This window comes from Colias philodice, chromosome 1, assembly GCF_061535455.1.
Source record: "Colias philodice isolate Cphi_HAF_F1 chromosome 1, ilColPhil1 Martin Lab GWU primary, whole genome shotgun sequence".
Classification (NCBI taxonomy): Eukaryota; Metazoa; Arthropoda; class Insecta; order Lepidoptera; family Pieridae; genus Colias; species Colias philodice.
The window spans coordinates 7,164,449-7,183,728 of record NC_143086.1 but is presented as its reverse complement, the minus strand read 5'-3'; the positions used below and the strand labels follow the sequence as shown (position 1 = coordinate 7,183,728).

At 34.2% G+C, this 19,280-nt stretch overlaps 1 protein-coding gene across 1 annotated transcript; it reads right to left on the bottom strand.

Moving 5' to 3' along the window:
- Positions 1-6,420: 6,420 nt before the first annotated feature.
- On the bottom strand, positions 6,421-19,280 carry LOC149491198 (ras-related and estrogen-regulated growth inhibitor). Its single transcript, XM_089699105.1, has 5 exons — positions 19,063-19,280; positions 10,430-10,486; positions 9,853-9,926; positions 8,548-8,724; positions 6,421-7,554 (listed from the first exon to the last, which is right to left on the bottom strand). Exons 1-5 carry the CDS (start codon positions 19,148-19,150, stop codon positions 7,321-7,323), a joined length of 630 nt encoding a protein of 209 aa, XP_089555231.1. The 5' UTR covers positions 19,151-19,280; the 3' UTR covers positions 6,421-7,320.

Here is a 19,280-nt window from a genome sequence, read left to right as displayed (position 1 = left end):
ACAACGCAGAGTACACAAGTGCTGACATTTTCCTACTCTCTAAACAACGCTTTGCTAATGAAATATCTAAAATAAATGGTTTTTTAAACAAGCACTAGCACACACGCACACACCTACACGCACGCACACGTACACATACACACACACACTCACACACACATACTCTCACACACACACACACTCAGTATGTTATGTTTTTTATTAATATTATTGTTACTAGTTTATAGTCTATTCTTGAAAATGATATTATGTTGTAATCCTTATTGGCTATTTGTTCAGTTAATCAGCAAAATAGTGGTCTTGTTAAATGTAAAGCTGTTGGATTACCAAATAAATAAATAAATAAATAAATAAATAAACTAAAACTAAAAAAAAACTAAAACTAAAACTACTACTACTTACTCGCATCCCTACGAGTTTTATCAAAATAATGTACTAAGTATTTTACACATTGAAAAGGTCTACAGAAAAGTCCGCGATGGTATATGTCTATCTCTTATGGATAACCCACAATAACTTTTTTTTGTCATTTACTTTTTACGACAAATAATGGCTAATTTTCGAAGCGATTTTAACCAATACAGCATTAATCCTTAACCAATTAAATACCTTGAATACATTGTTCATTTAATATAGATCTATATGGCCCTTTACACCGTATGATTTAAGTGAATATTTTCGAAGATATTACAGATTTAAAAATTGCGGGACGTACCGTTTGCGGCGGTACCGGCCAGCCGCCCGGCTATCTATCGGAGCGGGCCGCTATGTTTTTATATATGTACAACGTTCACAGTTTTTCTGTAGTGTATTTAACTATATTTAGTATCAGCATTGCACCCGTGCGAAGCCGGGGCGGGTCGCTAGTTATTGAATAAATCTCAAATTGTCGAAGCTTTTCACCGTGTAATATAGATACCTTGCGTTTATAGGTACTTTATTTGCAGTTTAGGAAAACAAAAATGTAGATATTGGATCACTTTCTATAATAATTACACTTTATATTGAATAACAGTTACATTTGAGATGCATTCAAAGCATTATTTTGAACATTAAAATTGATAATATAGGTACCTAATTTTATCAAATTGACAGGGTTTTTAACTAGTAATTTTATCAAGTTGCAGTTTTATATAGGCTTTTTTTCTTGTTGGTACCTAGACACTAGACAGTTTGTTAAAATACCTCTCTCTTTGTGCCTCTCTCTTTATGCCTTGTCGGTTAAAAAGCGTATCAACCACAAAACATGAAACCTTTAACCGCTAAATTTTGTTGAGCTCAACATATAATTTCAAGTGTAATTATTGAAATTAATGCATACATGTTTAACCGATGTTTATACGGCCTTCATAATATAATTTATATCCTAATAACTTTATTTATATAGTTTTATTTAAACTAGTTATTTCTATTAACATATCTACCCTTCAAAAATGTTATTTTATTTAACATTGATTTAATAATCACTACATAATATAAAACAAAGTCGCTTTCTCTGTCCCTATGTATGCTTATATCTTTGAACTAAGCAACGGATTTTGATGCGGTTTTTATTATAGATAGAGTAATTCAAGAGGAAGGCTTTAGTATATAATTTATTAGGTTTTAGACAAAGCGAGGAAGCTGCGGGTGGTAAGCTAGTATCTAATAAGCTGCTTGCCCTATTTATATAACAATTTTGAACATCAACAAAAAATAAGTTTGCGCGGAATTTAAATTTAAAAACCCCGTTCTTTCCACAGAGCGAGCCGAAATAAGTTAATATGAACATTATTATAATCGCATATTGCTATTTATAAGTATATTTTTTTATAAACTGTCGAACCCGCATCGTTTGAGCTTTAAGTGCTGTTGACATTCGAGCTACGCCGGCTACGACCTACCACAACGCGTAGACACACGAAATCACGTTCATGAATTAATGGACATTATACCAAAAGATTGTACGCTCAGAAAAAAAATCAAATTAGAATGCATAATCGGTGTTAATTATCTATCTTAATATATATAAATCTCGTGTCACAATGTTTGTCCTCAATGGACTCCTAAACCACTTAACCGATTATAATAAAATTCGCACACCATGTGCAGTTCGATCCAACTTGAGAGATAGGATAGTTTAAACATGTAGGTACCACGGGTGAAGCCGGGGCGGACCGCTAGTATTATATAAGTATTTATTTAAAATTATATATATGTTTGTTTATCAGCCATCTGGTTTCCATAACACAAGCGAAAGCTTATGGGATCAGATCGTGCCGTGTGTGAAAATTGTCCTGAATATTAAAAAAGAAATATATATATATAAACGGGTATATTACAGTATCTAAATCGATGATATATATTTTAAAACATTCGTAACGCTCTATTATTAAATACGTAGCTCCCATACTTTTAAATAAATCACTAAATACACACAATATAGATATATGAATATGCTATATTAATATGATATTGATTCTAATTAAACCATTTTCATTGTAAATTCTTCCAACTGAAGTATCAGTATTTTTCCACAGAACATATATTGTAAAATACAAATATCTAAAAATCCGTATAAACTTCAGTATAGAAATTCAATATTTAATTTAAAAAGCTTTTGTGCAGTTAATAAAACTAAAAGCTGTTCATATTTTGCACGGAAACAAAACAAATATTATATAACATCAAAACAAATATTACATTTCCAAATGTATTTACTTATATACATTATGAATAGCTCTATTTAAATATTTGGCGTTTAGTTTCATGTGAAAATGTCGGTAGAACTTTACAGCTCCGCAAAGTTATTAAACAGAAAGATAATCAAGTGCTATAAATTTGCTAAAAAGTGTGTGAATTCAAGCATAACAAATATTTTCTAAAAGTAACCACCTAGAATAGTCGTAATTTGAAATATTTCAACATCAATTTAATCTATGCTTATTAATTATATTGCCTATATATTTATTACTAATTATTAAAAAATAACCACATTTAAAAATTTGAAACCCATCGCATTACAAAATTTTTCATAAATAATTTCGCAAATGCAATAAAGTGCGCTGAAATCAATTGCGTAGTCGCGTTACAAAGGGATACAACTCACCTGGACACAAAGAAGTAAGCACTCTTTATCACTGTTTTATCACTTGTAAGTTTATTGAATTTTCATTGCCACGGACAAGCTACTGTCGGGCGAGAGTCCAGTGTCGAAGTGAATCCGGCGCACAGCGGCACAGCAGCACGGTCGGGACGAACAGCGAGCTACCGCGACGACGGTAGGGGTGGAATTGCGGGCCCGTCGGGCCGCCCGAGCGTCCGTCAACTGTTAGGCTGCCTTTACACCGAAGATCAGAGCGATGAAAATATATAAACATGTAATTTCCTTTGCGAGTTATTTAACGCGGTATTACATACGACTGAAAATGGAAATATACAACATTTATTTGTTGTTGTTTGTTATTATTCGAATTCAAGCTCTCGACAATTAATTAAAGATTCGACGAAATTCCCGTGAAGCTATTGAAAAATATGATCGGTCTTAATGAATTGCTTTCATGAAATTGTTTAGCGTTTGTTTGTTTTTCTTCACGATAATTCTATTGTTTTCGCAAGGTTTTTGTTTTCACGTATATTTCTTTGTGTAAGGGCTTGTATGGGGATTATGTCTCTCTGTTTACATGACGTGTTTGTCCTAATTGGAGATTTTTTCAAGAGTTTAATCAATACTTTTGTAATAACATGTACATATAAAGCTACGAGTTTGTTTGTTTGAACACGCTTATCTCAGGAAATAGTAACTTGATTTCAAAAAACATTTCACGGTTGGTTATCTACGTGATCCCTGAGTGCTAGAAACAATATTATGTACCACGGGCGAAGCCGGGGCGGACGGCCAGTTTCTTTGTATTATTATATGATTGTATAGTAAGTAATATAATTTACTATTGTACATTAAAGTGAAAAACAGTAAAGAGTTTTTAATACATTATTTAAATGTTTATTTATTTGACTGCAGAAAACTCTATGTAGAGTTTTAAATATTTAAGGAGGAAGATTATAATTATTTTGCTAAATAAAAACTTTAATGTTATTTAATTGATACAGAGCCGATATGTTATTAAGTGTTATTCCAATTTATAATTTCAACAGTTTTGTGAAACCCTGTGGAAGCATTACCGATATTTTAATATTGTAAACTGAATTTCGACCGTGCGCGCTCTTCCCAACTATGGTAAATGCATTATATTGATTTGAGATGGGCTTCGCAGTATGTTTATCCATTTTCAACCAAGTAATATTTTTCATATTTAGTATTTTTCATAGGTTTACAGAGATTTGAATTGCTAATTCTGTGAACATTGCGTGCACCCGGTTCCACTAACACCTCTCTATTACCGTTACTGAGGTTCGGATTATTGAATGTAAACGCTTTTCCCTTTGGTAAAACCTTTCAAATACTGTGTTTGTTTTGCTTCGATACTAAAAGCATTAAATGTTGGAGAGCTACGTTCAATTGCAATAGCCGTTAGTTGCTTTTATGTTTAGGTAATGTAAAATTTGAAATCTTTTGTTTCTGGTTTTGAATGACAGCTTTTTATGAAAAATTCATCAGTGGATTTAAAGTTATTCCCAATGTCTTAAAGAACATTTATTAGACACTTGGGGTAAATTAAATAACGAAAAGAAGTTTTTGAGAGCAATTATTAATACCATTGTGAGAAACTCATAATAAATAAACATCTTCTTTGTTATTCAGCACATTTTTTTTCATAGAATTAGATATAAATGTTTTATTATATGTACATATATCCTTTTTTAATCCGCGAAAACGTTTAATATGAAACAGAAGCCACAATTAAATTTTGTTGTAATAACTTAATTACATTTATTTTTAAGCTTTTATTCTGTTATCGGTTTAAAAGGTCAATTAAAGCGTATGGTGATGGCTACTTTAACAATTTTTAATCCTGCCAATTATAAATTCTGAAATATCGTAACGGAAAATAAAAAAGTTTAATGGGCCTCTCGGAATTAATATATATTCTACAAAATATAATGTAAAAGAAGAATTTGATTATTTTACATGTAATTTTACAACAATGTAAAATTATTAATTTTGGGGCCACTCACGCGTGCACTCTGTTCGCACCTATCCCGATAACTAGTGCCTGCTCTACGCTTTAACATTGGCTTTCGGTGCTTGGATCTCGGTCTCGAGGACATATTTTAAAAGCATTACAAAATTTCATTAAGCTTTCAAACTACTAATGTGCATTTCATATATGATATTAATGAAGTGTATATACTGTAATTAATAATTTCTAAACGGCTTACGTTGTAATTAGACCAGTGCCGATAATTTTTGAAACAAAAAAATCACAGTAGGATGAAACCCATTAGAAAAGGAGGTGAATGTGATAAAAATTAAAGGAAAAATAAATTACAGACAATCCGAGTTCGGGAAGTGGGAGGGGGGGAGCTTTTTTTAGGTTCTTTTCATTTTGGAATGGATTGGCACTGGTCTAAATGTCCCATTTTTAGATAAAAGCTACACGCTATGGAAGCTTTAATATAGCTTTTAGTGATTTTTAAATGAGGAGATTTAATAAAAGTATTTATTTTTAAAACGAGAAAGCTTTATTACTTAGGTATCTATTTCCTAGTTAAAAATGGACGTATTTATTTTTATTTAATACCGCAACTCAGATGAATGCGAAAGTCCTTTTCAACATTCAATTCCCTCCTAAAAGTATAGTATGACACCCTATCATGTCAGTACTGAATAATAATAGTAGGGACAGACAATTTAATAGCGGTCGCGGTGCCATCTTTGAATCTGACATAATGACAACTGTCAAATCTATAACGCAAATCAAAATTGGGCCCCCATTGGTCGGCGCCTGAGTGCGCCCCGCAGCGAAGGGAGGCGCTTTTATTTTAACTTGGGGCCACTTACAGATTACCCTTTCTTTATCTGACTCTGGGGTTGCCTTTTGTGAGCTAGTCATTTTTTAATCGCAGTTCATTATATTTTATTGTCGTTATTAAAATGTTTTGAATCAGATTTATTTTTGTGTAAACAAAAGGATGAAACGAATGAAACGATAAATTCAGGATAATACATTTATTATATTATTATAATTAAACTAAGTCGTTATAAATATCGAATATTCACATTTCACATTACACGATGAACTTGACAAGAAAAATCTCATACATAATATCTATGCATTTACAACGGATACAAACGCACTCTGTTCTAGTTATTATTGGACGAGCCCCGTGGATAAATGAATAGGGTACTAATTGCGTATTTTGGTGACGATGGTATCATTTATTTGCATTCTTACACCAAATCAGTAACAGTACGTACTGATTTGGTATACACGCAATGACACGTAGTGTAGTGTACATATACAGGGTGACTGGTAAGATGTCAGACGCATTTTGACAGGAGCTTCTTCTCATGAAACTGAACAACTTTTGTTCTACAACTTTGCTGAATTCGTAGAAAAAAATTTGGACTTTGTATGGAAATCGGTCAGCTGATTAGCGAAGTTTCCTTACAAAGTCCAATTTTTTTTACGAATTCAGCAAAGTTGTAGAACAAAAGTTGTTCAGTTTCATGAGTAGAAGCTCCTGTCTAAATTCGTCTGACGTCTTACCTTTCACCTGGTATACTAATTTACACCATTCATTCGCTATTATACTATTGTTATACAACATAATATAATGAACAACGCAATTAACGCGACAAAAATAACTAAAAGAAAATACTTTTAAGGAATCATGCCAATCACCAAATGCACACAGCACGTGATACCATCCGTATTCCGTTATCACATTCGCTTTTTTAATTCCGATACATTATAATTATCTCAATGTATTTATAAATATATGCATGCATATACCTTATAAAGTCACACATAATAGAATGTCGTCTTTTTTACTTTAAAAGTTTTCTATGTACCTTTTTCTTCCATTAAGGAAGAGAAAATTCTCGTTACTCTTTGTCATAAAGCTAGTTACAATAATTAAACTAATAAAGTATTTAGACTCGGTCTTTACAGTAAGTATCTAAGGAAATGGTTTATAAAGGGCGTCTTTTGTCTATGTGAAGCGTGTTCTATATAATGCATAGATAATAACTATTAACATTTTTTTCTTTTATGTACTATTTCATCTTTTCTCGACGTTCACCTTTTAACACACTTACAGAAAAATGTTTCTGATTGGGAGAGTGAACATGTCATTACAACAATAATCATAATAATATATCAGTCTCCAACGACACCCAAATCATGACTGAAATCATGTTAAATGCCCGCGACCAAGTTAATCTTTTGGTAGAGCGCTGTCACTTTTCCCGCGTGAATATACGCGATAAGCAGTTTTCGAACCTAACATTCTGTCCAAAAGGCTATGTTTTGCTCTCCTTCTATGAGTGAGAACTTCCCGGCAAAGCTCGTGGAATACTTCGCCAACTTGATTGACTTGCTCGGCCGCCGCAACCTCAGCGAAACTGCATTCAAAGTCCTTTGCGAGAATTTCTCCCTCTTCTGGGCTCACCTGAAACGCAAATCATATAATGTATTAAATTTATTCAGGACGTTCCGAGAAATGTAATGTCGTGTACTCGAAACAGGTAATAATGTCGTATTTTAAAAGAATTCTACGAATGAGAGAGGTTGAAGTTTTATGTTATTCTTAATAGATTTTAGTAATGTACCTAATGCTTATTCTCCGTAATGTTTATTTATTTCAATTTCTTCTTACTGGGTATTAGGAAAATCCATTTTATAATAACGGGTTCTGGAAAATCGTTGAAGTGCGCAGGTACGTACCTACTAAACGGGATCACGTGTTTATAGATTTCTCTCGTGATCTTGTGTCGTAACAGCTTAAATCACTTATGTAAAGGCTAAAGCAGAAGCATAAAATAAATAAGTACCTATTGAGAATTAAATCGTATGTTGTTTTTTTTTAATTTGTGTCCTATATAGCAGGTTGGCCCATATTGATGACCCAATTAGCGTGGTCAGTGGGTTATATTACAATTTACAAGGATAGGACAAAGATTGTATTAAAAAAGCGTGTTAAAAAAAGCGTGTGTGCCGAGCACACGTGCATGTCAGAACTGAAACTTCTTTGGCAAGATTCAAAGTTAAAAATATCGTCGCCTTACTCCATGACGTGACGGTATTGCCATGACGCGACCTTGAAATTTGACTTTCAACGCCCCAAGAAGTTTCACTTCAAAAAGAATATGGTTATTGGTTTAATGGATTATTTTCTATTCAGGTTCGTTGCTTTGTTTCCTTTATGATTTAAGATTTTTGTTTACTACTTTCAGCAGTTTAATTTTAGGTCAACAAACATTGTTAAAAAAAGCAGATTAAAATCAGGAAAATTTGGAATTAAAAATAATAAAATTTACAAAATATCTCAAACTTTTTAATCTTTACAAAATATTGGAATCAATCATTGCGGTATCCAACAACGCTGTTTACACAAACTATCAACACTGCCCATTATAAATACATAGTTTGGGAATCGACTTACCTGCCGTAAATGTACCATATCGGCTTTATTCCCGACAAGAGTCATGGGCACATCGGGCTGCAAGCTTTGTTTCGCGCGACGAACATAATTGAAGGACTCCCGATCCGTTATAGAATACACAAGGAAAAGCCCGTCCGCCCACTGTGCGATTTCGTTTCCCGGTAGCTCGTCAACACTCTGAAAATTTCAATCTAATTAAGCAAATTATCTAATGATATAGTGTGGGTTGATGTTTATAAATTGCAAAATAGATTTTTTTATTATTTTATAATTACATATACCTAGTTACTTATGTACATAATTTAAGGCACAAAATATTGAAGTGATTAACTATATAGTTTTTTTTTTAGTATTACACAAGATATTTAAAACTATGAATATGATGTGTAATATCAACACAATTGGATATTTACTAGAAAAGCTCGATATCGAGCTTGAGCGTTATGGAGCGTAAAAGAAAAAGATACCTACGCTAATAAAACAGTATAACAAGATAGATAAGTATTAGTTCCTTAATATTATAATACCCAAAACAGTGTCTAAATAACCTTATTTCTGCTTGGTAACCTAAAAAAACACGCCTTCTGATTTTCCAATAATAAAACATTACGGAATGAAAATAACGGGATTAATTAGCGTTGACGTAAGGCCCGGATTATTTACAATAATGAGAAATAAAAAAAGGAAATATTTCTTATCTTTATAATTACCCAATTATAAAGATAAGTAATGTTTTTATTACAATTTTCCATACCGTCTATAATTAAAACAATTTATTGTAAAGCTTTTGTTTTAAATCCACCTAGTTACATAGAATCACTACATAGTATAAAACAAAGTCGCTTTTTCTGTCCCTATGTCCCTTTGTATGCTTATCTTTAAAACTACGCAACGGATTTTGATGCGGTTTTTTTAATAGGTGATTCAAGAGGAAGGTTTTAGTATATAATTTATTAGGTTTTAGACAAAGTGGGCGTAGCCGCGGGCGGTAAGCTAGTTATGAATAAACAAAAAGGAATATAAAATACTTTTCATAAACTTCGTGAAATCTAATAATCTAATAATTTAATCACATACACATGTTCGTTAAATTGATAGACAAGTGAAAAATTATTCAAAGTATCCGTAGAAATTTGTGCAGAACTTGGATGAAAACCAACAACAGAATTCATAACGTTTTCTCATTTCAATTATATTAAAAAGTAATTAATTAAAATGATTTCGTAGACGCACGTTGGTTAAATTTTCACATTAATTTAAAACTACGATGCATTGTAGTACATGTTTAAAGTAGGACGTACTTACCTTAGGACAAGTGTCAAGGATTTCAAATAAAATTGGCTCACCGTCCAAAAGCGCCTCGTGTTTGTATTTACTTTCTGAAAACCAAAATAACATATTGAAACATCTCGATGTTCGTCTTGTGTTGAAATCTAAACAAAAGGTTAATCCGATGCAAGTGATGTTTAAATAAAGTAATGGTGGAAGTAGGGCTTAGGTCATGCGATGAAAAGTGTCTTAGTTAAACAAAACCAATATTTTATCATATCGAATGCCCGAATGGTACTTAAATATATTTTATAACTACATATTAGTTATATAGTTACAATAACTTTATTAAAAGAACTTCTTTATTGTATTTATTTTCTTTTTTTAATTACTAGAGGTCCGCCCCGGCTTCGCCCGTGGTACATATTTCGCAATAAAAGGTAGCCTATGTCCTTTCTCGGGTATCAAAATATCTCCATACCAAATTTCATGCAAATTGGTTCAGTAGTTTAGGCGTGATTGAGTAACAGACAGACAGACAGAATTACTTTCGCATTTATAATATTAGTATGGATTATAGAACTATAAGTAGTAAAATTAAAAATAAAGTTACCTTGCTGGTGGTCGTATTCTCCGATGTATCGTTTAGTCAAAAATCGTACCGTCAGTGCTGTGGAAAAATAAAAAGTGAGACTAAAAAACCAAACTATAATATAAACAATGATCAACAGTTGAAAAGTTCTGTTTCAACATTTCATATAAGCGTTGATTCAAAATTTTTAGACCGTCTGAATTATTTATAATAACATGCGCGCGAAATTGATAGTGTAAATAAATAAATGTCGAATATAAAACATATCCGTACGAATGTAACTCAGGCGAACGCACTAGCTTCGAAGATCTGAAATAAATTATATTCGAAATCTCCGGACAGCACTTGTAAATTATAATAACAAAATACAAAAGGTGGATATTTCAGGGATATGGACTTAATTAGTACCAAAATTCAATGCATCGAGATTGTATAGGTACGATAATTACGGTCTCCAGTTTCATAGCGTAGGCGGTAGGTTGGTGTAACAGCATAGGTACGTGCTATTATTACCAACCACTAATTAATGATATAGATTCAAACAATCAATAGATATTCAATGCGCATCAGGGTTTACATATATGCACCGGTAATCCTTTTTTTTTTTTTATAGTGGGGAAATCTTCTTAGATACCCCCGGCTCGCGGGGATGGAGTCGTGGTTATGTCGGATTTCTACCGACTAAAACCCCACTCTGTTCCATCGCGCTGCTTTGGACGGAACTGCGGGAACGGTTACGACTCTACCGCGTGTCCCGCCCAGCAGACGCCCGTTTCCAGGCCCACCACTGGAACCCCCCTCGCTGGTGGCTGCTGGAACGAAGGCTTACGCCACCAACGCGCAGATAATGGATTTTTCCCCGCTCCATCATCCGCGTTCCCCCGAACCCCCGACCCCATCACCGTCCGGCCGGAGGGTGCACGCCGGAAGGTCCTCCGATGTGTGAAATACACGTCGGGGGACCCTCCGGCGCACTTTTATAGAGATTACCTCGCAGCCCCCACCTCACCAGAGGTGGCGGCCCTCGGTCCGGCCCCACGGACCGGATTACGAGTTGGCAGACGGCCGTTTTACAGCGGCCGCCGCCCCACACCTCTGCAGGAGTCTCCGCGCGTCATCACAATGACGCGTCGGGATCCCGCCCTCCGCTGCACGGCGTGGCTTGCTAAACCAGCGAGCCCGCGGCGCCGCGACCTCTGGCCGCCATCCACCGCCGCATAAAAGCCGGCTCCTCTCTGGCCCACAAATAGGACCTCTGCCGTCGGGTCAGTCGAGGCTTTCAAACTCCAACTGCCGTTCAGCGCCACCTTTGCTTATTGGACACGGGGTCCGCCAAGCCACGACCCCTGGCCGCCATCCCACGCCGCACACAGCGGCCGCTGGGCCACACCTAGCCCTGGCCGTCGGGCCGGTTGAATCTCCCCGACTCTAAACCAGCCGTTCAGCCCCTCGCTGGTCCAATTTCGCTTCACTCAGAGGGCCATAACTCTGAGCTACTGAGCCCCTCCGCCGCGACAAGGCCTGGACCGTTGGGGGGATGCACCGGTAATCCTAGCCTAATATGGAACAATGTTATTACATAGAATTTCAGTTCAATTAACATATGTATATAAATTAGGTAGGTAACAATGTTCATAGTTTAGGCTCAGTGTCCTTTTGTTGGGCAGTATGGGCAGTATTGATCTGTTTTATTGAGGCACAAAAGATATGCTTACTCTGTCCAGTTTGGATATTGAGATATTTTTCAATGCACTATCGAACTCAGGGCCCCTCTGCTATCAGCTAACTGTATCGAGTAGGTATAAAGACTTTTTATTGAAGAAAATTAGTCCATTAATCTATATTCAGCTAATGATTACATCTAGTTAAACCACGACTATATTCTGAAATACATTTTTACTATCCAGACAATAGTTTTATTGGGTCAGTCCAGTCAAAAATACTTTAATTATAAGATGCAGATGTATACAATTCGTCATATAATAATTTCAGCAGAGGCGGCTATACAGCTGTCGAAAAATATCTGATAAACGTCATCTTACCAGTCCCTATTATATAAATAAGATCTTTGGCACTCACGCAGTCAATATTCCGATCTCATTTGTTAATTAATCGACCAGTATAGGTTATATCTTATGTTTATACGAATGAGACACCACACTTGCTACACTTCGTGACGGAGAATAAAATAATATATATTACTTATCTTATTATCTTTTACAAATTAAATTTAACAGCAAATAATATATGAGCATTGTTATTTATAGATTACTATATCTCAATTTCATTAGAATAGAATGCTCTCAAATTGAATTAGAAAAAAAAAACGAGAACGACAAGACAGATTATACTTTTTGTATGAGAAATAAGTAGAATCAAAAATAATCAGTAAACACGTACCTATTTGATTCAATAAAATAAAGAACTTTGTGAGTCAACATGATTTAGTAGTAAGTGCCGAAAATTATATCACGATTCTAGAATCAAAAATAAGATAAAAAGACAGTAGGTACATGTATATTTTCCCGGCAACTATATCTGTGAAGAGATCAAAGCAATGTATCCAAAACGACAGCGTTCAGCATACCATTGTGAAGGACAAAAACAAAGAAGTGCTTTAATTATCCAATGTTTAGAAAACAACAGGTCGTATTTATAAACTTACAAATGTCTTGAACTCTATAAACTACGTGACGAATGGTGCAAAATGTAAAGCTCTCATTAGGTAATTACTATTTTCAGTTGTCTATACATTCCTCATGGTTATCCGGAAAAATAATAACATGGTAACAAAAACATTTACAGAAATGTAACTAAATAAACAAAACTGATGAAAAGGGGTTTTAGAAATTTAGTAGTAGCTAAGTATGAGCTTTCCGACGGGAAAAAAAAGAAAGAAACTTTCTGCCGGTTTTCTTTATAACATGTACTAATTACTATTTTTTTATGACAGCTCGACCTTTTGCTCTCTCTGCTCTGCAAATGTGTATTGGGATAAAGTAAGTAAGGAATGGATTGACTATGGGAATTTAGTAATGGACTGCGATTCCACCGCTCACAGTATGAAACACATTAGCAATTATATGCTATTACTAGCGGTCCGCCCCGGCTTCGCCCGTGGTACCTACATGTTTACGTTTTTTTCATACCCCGTACTCCAAGGAATAGATTCCGCAGCGCACGCGATGACAGAATTTTTATTAAGGAATTTTTTACACCTTGGGTTACATTATTGCATTTTTGGTAAGGATCTCTATTTTTTTTTGAAAATGCAATATGCATATATGCCTTAGTACAGTGGTTAAAGCGCGATATTATTTATAATATTAATGGGACCTTTGAATTAAAACTTGAAAATACGGTAACTTCTCATTAAATAGAGGTACCTACGATTAAATTATATTATTACTAAAATTGCAAAGCTTTCTAAAACATTACATCACCTTGTAAATTCTTAGAATTAATTATCAAGAATAGTACCTACTTAGTATAAAATAACTAATTAATATAAACAGCGAAATGAAAATACCTTTATTTTATTTTTCTGCAAAACAAATACATACCATTTACTCGAGTGTAAATAACTTTTTACTTCAGTATTCTCAGTAAAAGCTAAAATAGCAGTAATTAAGTTAAAGGGGGAAACTTATGACCTGAAATAAAAATTAAATTTCACTGAAAAGTAAATTAGTAAGTAAATCCTAAAGCAAAGTAGGTACCTACGTACCTACCTAATTTGCAAAGTTGCAGTTTTACATCATGTCAATTTTTTTCACAGAAGCGATAGGGTGCAGCACAATTAATCGAAATAAAATAATCTAAGGAATGAAATAATTTTTATTCAAAATTTAAACATACCATTAAAAAGCACGGCACTATTTTCAATTCTCACAAACTACATACCGGTTCGAACGTTAAATCTTGGTCAGATGAAATTAAGTTATCCATCGCACTGTGGGCGTAAGTCCATGAACACCGATGACAAAGTTAATCACGATGATGTTCATTAGACACGCTTAATGCCTTTATTGAATACTATACTTTATCGAATTAAAAGGTACGTCAGATCTATACTCCATTTTCAGTTTCATTTTCGCGCGATTTGCGGTGCTTTAAACTTATTATATCTACGTATTCAATTGAATTTTATAACGTTGATGATTTATTAATTCAAAAGATAATCGCGTGAGCTTTTATAGAGGATATCATTTGACGTACAATATTGGAAAAAGCTATTCTTAATCTATGCATAATTGGATATGACGCGTCATGATACTGGACAACTTGTGGTAAACTATTAGTACCTAGGTGTTACTTCGTCACGCCACCTCACTTTAATACAAATCCGTAATCCTTTATTCCCACGATTACACTGTTCATACCTTAGGTTTATTTTATTAAGTTAATTCCGTTGAACTATCAATTAGTACGCATTAAATCACGTATAAAATCGCGATCATACATCATTAAAAAGTGCATCAGTGAATCTCTTTGGATATGACCAATAATTTTATGGGACGCTGCGATCGTCGGTTTTTGATAATCAAGCGTATCAATTACAAATGGGTTAACGTCGAGCGGCGTACGTTAGTTTTGTTATTGTTCAAACCGCTCCTATCATCAAGCATGCATCATGCAAAAATCGCTGACTATGTATAGGTTATCTGTATCATTCCAGAAACGCTGATGTAAGGACTACGTGTAAGCGGATACCTACTTAATAACCTTAATTGCATTTGGTTTTTCGACTCAACGTTTGCATGCAAGATACATACTTCGGCATTATTCTGTGTAAACAATTATCTTATCAAAATACATTACGCGTTGAGAGCTGATATAAAAAGCGTACCTATTGATGAAAAATGTTTATAATTTCAAGGTAGCAACGAGGTACAATAAGCTTTTATACTATCAAAAATCTCGTTTTACATGTTCCTATCAATGAGTAAAGCCTGTGATAAATTTAAAGAGCGGCGTTGTTATAAAATACAATTGTGATGCGGAATATGTCTCCTACACAGGTTTTTTTTCCTAACATAGGAGACATTGTTCAAAATATCACAATAAATGTACCACATATTATAGTTATTATATTATGTAAGTTGTCTGTTGTGTTGTAACCATGTTTGATTGCAAATAAATGATTTGATTTGATTAGATTTTGATTTGAATATTCGGATGAGATATGTGTATCGTAATAATATTATTCAGTGATAATGCTAGTAGGTCATTTCGAGGCCTTCAGAAAAGTAGGCATTGTTTTTTTTTCTTATATAAAATAATTTTTACTTTAAAGTTCTGATGAGATATAAGTACCAATTAACTATTGAAGATATAGTATTGAGCGTACAAATATTTTTAAATAAATTTAATTAATAATCCCGTACTCTTCGTGTCAAAGTGACGACGGAAATAAGCTTTTGATGACTGGCATCTGGCATACCATTTGAGAGTGTGAAAATAATAAATAATTCATTGTTTAAGGACTAGCTGCTCCGCGCGGTTTCACCCCCGTGGCTCCTCTCCTGTTGGTCGTAGCGTAATGATATATAGCCTATAGTCTTCCTCGATAAATGAGCTATCTAACACCGAAAGAATTTTTCAAATCGGACCAGTAGTTCCCGAGATTAGCGCGTTCAAACAAACAAACAAACTCTTCAGCTTTATAATATTAGTATAGATTTGACGGCGACTTTGGTACATTTCCCGGTGTTGGTCCACTTCGTGCCGGAGCGTGTTTGTCGTGACATTAAAACTAGTTTGGATTCATCATAATGCAATTTCCAACAATTTATAGTAATTATTGTATCATTTTAGTATCTACGTCTACGCAATTTATAGTATCTACGTCATAGGTTCGGTATTTGTATAGGTGGTTCTTTTGTTCCACTATTAAAAACTGTTACATCGTTTTTTTTTTAATCTCCGTATTAAAACCATCGTTCGTGGGTTTACGACCGTTTGGAAAATTTAAGGGGAATTCTTTTCCTCTATATTAACACGTGATGCTACTTTAACGACTATGACGAAATAATCCGGTTAGATAAAGCATAATACAGGGTGTCCCACTATTGGTATACTAAGCGCAAAGGCACTTTTAGTCTTGCATACACTGATCACGTAAAAAATAAGTACTTAAACAACAAAATTACGTCAAAAATTTTTTGCAAAATTTTTCCTGATAATCCATGTTTTCTTCTCTAGCTTCGCGCAGCCGGCATATACCGCTTCGTTAATGTGAGCATTTTGTATATGAAAACATAATCTTAAACGATAGCTCACGTGCTGGTGGCCAAGGTTGCTTGTTATGGGATGTTATTGCACACATAGAGTTTTAAGAATTCATCTATTTGAAAAAAAAATGCGTCTGGAATTTTATAAGTATTTTTTACGAACTCAGCGTATGCAAAACTAGAACCACCTCCTTTGAGCTTAGTATACCAACAGTGGGACACCCTGTATACTCGCATATAGTCTTCACATTTCTTGGGATATTTTCAGCACAACAAAGGTCGACCTACGTGCCATTGTCTTATCTTTGGATCGCAATTCTTGGCTAAATTTACTATTTTTCATCGTGAATTCAAACCGATAATTCACCGAAGAGTAAGACTTTATATTCTGATGTTTTGTTGCTATGTGTCTATAATCGTTTATAAGTAGGTATATGAAATTTATTATGAGATTTGGGATAAAATAAAATGATAACTGCTTGCACAAGCAGCTATCGCCTACGATGAAATGTATTGGGAAAAATAAGTGTATTGGAATTCATACTCGCTGACCCATATACATATCAAAGTTTGTACCAATAACATTGTTGGCGCCAAAATTAGATGCGTAACGAAACTAAACCGAATCGAGCAAGTCTTTGAAAGTAATGTTGTTCAGGCCACGTGGCTGAAATTCATTGCTGTAGGTACGTAGATACGGTCGTGGGCTGTGGCTTACGATTTGATATACCGCGCTGAAAACGAGAGGCGATTCCGCGGTAAATTATGGGACGATTGAAATGAGAACACTGTAATGTGTTCTTTAAATTTATTAAAAAGCACGATGTGCTCGTGTTTATTTTTGTTGTGTATTACACATTTGAATATTGACGTATTTCAAACGTGAGCACTTTAGTTGGATTATAGATACACATTATAACTGAATCTATTAGATATTCTATATAGATACATCTATGATCTACCTATGACTGAACCATTTGTAAAAAAGTGGGTTCATTTAAACAAGTCCCGTACAATCTTTGAATGGAGATCCCTATAACTTATATATCAGTATAAATTATATCCTATCCACTAATCAAATTAATAAAATTCCCTTATTCACGCCAAAATTACAGAGTGGATTTTGTTGAATGTTTTATTGTTATAATAAATTTACCTACCTAAGGTATTTTGAAGAATTTAATTTGAATTTGAATGTAGTAAACCAAATCGTGGCTAACCTATACCTATAATAAAAATGAATCGCCAAATGTGTTTGTAAGCGCAAAACTTCAGAACGGCTGGACCGATTTCGATAATTCTTTTTTTTTAATTCCTTGAAGTACGACGATGGTTATTATGTAGAGAAAACTTAAATATGTACCACGGGCGAAGCCGGGGTGGACCGCTAGTTGTATATAAAATACTATAAAATATACGTAGTAAGGTAGTAAGTTACGAATACAAATCGCAATGCAAGCAAAAATGCTATTGAAATGCTCAAAACATGCGCAAACTGCTATATTTTACGTAAAGTTGAATATATGAATTTTAGCATCAACAATAATAATTATTCTAATATTCATTAATTTGCTACCGCTTAGTTATGGAGGAGTTGATAACAAATTATGTATTCACATAAATTAAAGGGACGAAAGATATACATAATACTAAAATTGTAATTTTTACAAAATATTGTATTTTCAACGAACTCAGCAAGTAGCAGAAAGATATAGAAAATTTTATCGAAAATATTTATCCAAAAAAATAAATAATAATTTTCAGTAGTTAAAGCCCAAACGATATAAAAAAAAACTTGTCAAAGATTAACTACGCTGACAGTACCTAAAGACATCTAAATCTGAAAGCATTAGTCGGTACTCGGTACTTCGTATGTACATACAGAAAACACATGCCATTTTATTTATATTTTTACTGAAGTACGCCAATCATCATTAGCAGCGTTATATTATCGTATTAAAATTTAAAACATAACATTAAATAGAATCTGGAAAATATTCAGGACCTTGAGACACCACTTGTAGTTCATCGTTTTATTTTTGTATTAGCATTGATGTCGTTACAATGCGTAGGATTATTAAATACCACAATTTTTTATATCACTTAAAATAGTGATGTTTATTGTGCGCATTTATTGCGAATATAATTATTACTCTTCACTTCCTGATTTATCAATATTTTGAACCATTCACTGACGTATTTTAATTCTCAATTAATTTATGCATTAAAAATTCTCCAAGCTAATTTCATTCAAAATAAACCAACTTTTGTTCCATGAAACTTTAAAAAAATAAGTCAAATATTGAGAATTTTACCAAGAACAAAACACACAGATATTTTTGTTAATTTTTGTCAAATTAAATAATAGATATTGGAACTAAACACAGATCCATTAAATGCTTCGCACTGTCACTCACGTACCACTTTTCCCGACGGACGGGGCGCCGACCACCGCGACTTTCACTTCTGACAGCGACGACTTCTTCCGCCTGATCCCGCGCGTGGTCATTTTGCCGAGATCATGGTCCTGCCGCGCAGCGAGCCTACGGAATGCCCGCGGGCGCCGAAGCGCGAACACTGTTCCGATCGCACCCCGCTCCCGCTTGCCGGCTAAAAATACATAAGGCGACACAGCTCTG